General features: G+C 36.1%; 1 protein-coding gene across 3 annotated transcripts in view; it reads right to left on the bottom strand.

Annotated features, from left to right (window-relative positions):
* The window catches only part of wdr37 (WD repeat domain 37), a 59,556-nt gene that overhangs the window by 32,374 nt on the left and 22,575 nt on the right, over positions 1-4,607 (bottom strand). For 2 of the 3 annotated variants that reach the window (XM_016546329.1, XM_016546330.1), the window contains one exon: positions 3,699-3,782. The exons of the other annotated variant lie outside the window; for it this stretch is intronic. In XM_016546329.1, the coding sequence (XP_016401815.1) occupies positions 3,699-3,782 (84 nt within the window). The remainder of the gene's footprint in view (positions 1-3,698; positions 3,783-4,607) is intronic. 3 annotated transcript variants of the gene reach the window in all.

The raw sequence follows: 4,607 nt of genomic DNA, 5'->3' as shown, positions 1-4,607 counted from the left end.
CTCTATGCGTGTGTGTGCTCTGCTCAGTCGCTCCACTGGTATATCGTTCATGCTCATCGGAACAGCAAAGTCCACTCAAAAATTGAGCCGACAGGAAACATCGATGTAGTACAGTATTGTTTCTGTCTGCAATAGCCCTACTGTGTTGTAACATGGTGTGGTATGCAACTCTGGTAACGCTGCCCTCTCATTCATTGATCTGCTAACCGCTATGTTATGCTCGCGTGTTCTGATAATAATAGCTTTCTAGGACTAAACATTATTTGGATAATTGGTAAAAAAAAAAAAAAATTTTTAATTCGAAGGCCTGTCGTTATTTTTTTTATTTGTGCTATCATTATTAATTTCTTTATTTCTTATTTTATTACTGACTGCTTACTTGTCATTTTTTATTCAATTCAAAGTTTGAAATCAAGCTATCTCGTGCTACTGCACCAAAATTACCCAACTGTAAAATTTAAAAAACACTGAGTGAGCAAAAATTTGTGAGATAGCTAGTTATAAACATTAAAATTTGTCATATAAATTGGTCTCTTCATTAGAAATGAGCCTACTGATTATCACCATTGATGGACAAAATATTTTAATAATATAAAAAATATCTGTATGACATTATATTCTGCAGTTCTTCCCTGTTTTACCGAATATCTATACTTTTCAAATTATCATATCGAAGTTAGAAATTCAAATATTGTGACAAAATTAATTTTGTAGGGTGCCACAAGTTTGTTAAAATTTCCAAAGGGTGCCGGGACTAAAAAAAGGTTGGGAAACACTGAACTAAAATATGACTAAAACTAAATGGCATTTTAGTCAAAAGACTATGACTAAAACTAAATCAAAATTTGCTGTCAAAATTAACACTGCAATGCAGCCTGTTCATTATCATAATAAAATGCAGTCAGTCAAACATATGGAAAAAAAACACACTGCTCAGTTTAAATATGTATAGTAAAATCTGTGCCGTTAACCGTTATCAACGTACTGCCGTGATGTAAATCATTTTGTTTTACCTGGATATTGGAACACGAGTGAAGTACATAATAAATAATATGTTGGCATTCAAATACATCGTGAATACGGAAACATTTCATTGTGTGTAGAATGAGAGACCCAACGTAGGTTTCAGTTTCGTTTTAGCCTAAATGAATTAATTTTGGCTTGTCGTTTCTATTGCTATAGTTTCTTATATTTTTAATTCTTGTTCTTTTCTAAATACTGTTAAATTGAAAGGATTTGTTGTGGAGTGAAGGGAACTAAAATAGCCTAGCTATGTTTACATTGTTTATTATAATGTTTGTAAACATTTCGCATCGGCATTAGGCCTATTTTTCAATGAAATAATAAAATGAGACTTATACGCGACTTAGGCTATGTTATTTTTTCTCTAAAAACGCATTTTTTTATACGCGTAGCGAATTTTAACCATGCAGCAAACCTTTTAAAATATTTTGATAAATTACTGAAAAAATTTATAAATAAATAAATGACTTTTAAACCATTTAACTGATTTAATTAATCGGTCAAAATTCTTACGGTCGGTTAACGGTTAAAATGAGTATATTTTAAATATGCGTTTAATGGCATCTTTTTACTAAGTAGCCTATTACTAATGAAGGCCAGTATCAATGATACCAATACTGCTGCTGATGTCTCTATTAAATGCATTTTTCCCTCAATTTTAGCCATTAATTATAGCCATTCAACATCACAGTATAATTGAAAGCCATTATTTTAAATATTTAAAGTGAACTTAAAACAATCTTCAAATAAACTATAAAATGTATATGCATAAGCTATATAGATTAATCTTTATTCAAGCTACCAAAGTTACTCAGCGAGCAGAGCAGTCAAGTGCTTTCTCTTTTTCTTTTGTTCTTTGATTTCCATCAGTGACAGACTTCAGCACGTTTCACTTTAAAAGCAGCGCTGCCTCTTTAAAACCTGATGCACGACGCGGATCTTACACTCATCTGGTTTTCTCCCAACTCTTTACAGTCATTATGGACCTTATAACTTATTTAAGACCGTGTTTACGAGGTCACTCGTCGTATTTCATCATCATTATGTGTGTTTTTGTCTGTTGAAGCGCTACTAGTGCGCTGTCTGAAGCGGCTCACCGTATGCGTACAGCATACGAACAGCAAGTACAGAGACTTTCAAACTATACTCCATTTGCTAACCATCCTCGTCTAGTGTCTGCGCTTTTTCTGTCCAGAAGTTATGACTGATACCACTGTCTTTATACTCGTTTAAACTAGAGTTGTGGATATCTCATAACCCCCTCACGCAAGCTGTTGATGTTCGGTCACCGGTAGATTGCTGTTGTTGCGTCTCTTCCTTTTCTTTTTCGGCTGTGAAACAATGGCCCGGGCCAGTGTAGCCACTTTGTGGACAAACTAATTAGTGCAAAAACAATTGAAGGCGTATGTGCGACCTGCGTGTAGTGTACACATGTGCATGAAGATGACTGGCGGGCCGCCAATTGAATAGTCCTGGATTACACATTTATTAAATAAAAATAAATAAATAAATAACAGCAAACCAAACATTTTTAACCTACTTTAATTTATTTAAAACACTAAAAGTATTACGCTAAACAAGTATTTAATACATTTGTAATAACAATGTAATAAAAATAAATATTATTGCTACTTAAGATAACTTTTTATTTTCTTGTTCTTATCCTCGTCCATAGATCTCAGCTCCACCATACAATTGATTCATGAAATATTTTCATTTATAAAAGATTTTTAGTTTTATTGATTGAATCAAGACAGTCCTAATTTTAAGCAATTACATATATTTAATATTTAACATCTGCAACACCATTTATGGATGTTACAAATAATGAAGTAAGCATAATAAATGAACGCATAAATCCACTATTTAGAGCCTAAAAACAAGAGAGCATTTTCAACACTGACTAAACGAGAAACATCAGCTAATGTTCACTGTAACGGGTGTTTAGTGTTTTCTCTTCGGTCATGTCTAGTGTTTGAAGGGGAGGGATGTATGAGGGATACCACATTACAGAACTACTCAGCAGGGGGATCAAATTTTTTATGTCATAAAGTTCCAATTTAATTACAAACGGAGCTACAGAAATGTGTTGTTCTCAGTTTGTTAGAACAAAAATTCCACGAAAAGAGCAAAGATTTATTTGCCCCAAATTGAACTGTCTAAACTCTTCCAAACCAGAATACGGAAATATCATTGTTAGATTTAGTCAACTCTCCTGGTTCTCTTCCAGCCAGCACATCTGGCCCCGCTCACCATCAAGAGATTTGACCATGGCATATTTTTTGTGCACAAGATTCTTATTAGTTTAGAATTTGTTCAGCTGAAGAACTAGTATGTTCTGTTTGGCCTTTTTCATCAGAATTGTAAACTAATTCAAATTTCCATTTGCTCTGGCCAAATGCTTGAATGGGGTAAGATTTGCTGGCAGAAGAAAATCGATACCAATCAAAGGTTTCCAAGCCAAGCCAACTGTTAAGATATTTCTTCATACTCATTATTGAGTTTTACAAAACGTTGAATCAACGTCGTTGTTAATGTCGTATTAAGCTGAATTAGTGTTAGAGTTAGCCAGATAAGCACAGATTGATAACTTGTCGTCAAGCACATCATTACTGGGTTATGACCCCCAACTGTTGAATAGTTCATGCACTTTGGCACACTGAGGAATTAATTACCCATGAGTCTCCACCCCATAACTCCCAGTTCCCCACATTGAAGTTGCGAGGTCCACCTACTTTCCCCGGGAAAGAATTTGAGCGCTATATCAGTGACACGGAGAAAAAAAGAACAATTGTAATCCATGAGGATCAAAACGTTAAAAAGATGAGTTTAATTTGAATCAGCACCATTGAGCTCTATATTCAAGAGTATACAGGTAAACAGGGGCTTGGGTCTGATAATGGAGCAATAGGGACTTTCGCACCGCTTTAGTTCCAGAACTAAATGTACAGTACTAAAGTACTGGGACGATTTTGCGCGAACTATTTCCCAGTACCATTTAAAGGGTTGCATTCGCACCGACAGTGTGTACTAAGAAGTGACGTAAGCCGTCATTTGTGCGCGGCGTTCAACAACAGAAACAAAGAACAACATTAACAACAGGAGGACGCTGTGATCGGAGCTGTGTGTTTGTTGTGTCTCGCGGGTTTCACAATAATGGACATGGAAAGTCGACGTATACGTAAAGCGATTGAAAGAACGGAAAGGAGGACTAAGAATCTCCAACGACAACTGACAGTGCTACAAGTGCCTGCACTTCAGCGGCCGTCCATCTATCGCTGTTCTCCATACTTGCGAAATAAGTTGACACAATGTTGACACAATGTTTACATGGCGTTTTAAATCATGGCGGGTGAGGGCGTTTTCATACGCGTTTGGCCAATCAATGTCTACTTACGTCACGACAAGTACCAGTTGTGCTGGTTAGACCCTGCTCCGGAGTAGGAGCTAATTTGGTTCTCGAAAAAGGCAGTCCGGTACTAAAATCGCACCCAGTTCCGGCGGTGCGAAAACGCCAAAAAGTGGGTAGTTCCACAATTAGTTCTGGTACTATGAAAAGGTTCCCGCGGTGCGAAAAGCCCTAT

Source organism: Sinocyclocheilus rhinocerous, unplaced genomic scaffold (genome assembly GCF_001515625.1).
Source record: "Sinocyclocheilus rhinocerous isolate Xijiao unplaced genomic scaffold, SAMN03320098_v1.1 scaffold940, whole genome shotgun sequence".
Taxonomy (NCBI): Eukaryota; Metazoa; Chordata; class Actinopteri; order Cypriniformes; family Cyprinidae; genus Sinocyclocheilus; species Sinocyclocheilus rhinocerous.
The sequence above is the reverse complement of the archived record's forward strand: the minus strand, read 5'-3'. Positions and strand labels throughout refer to the sequence as shown.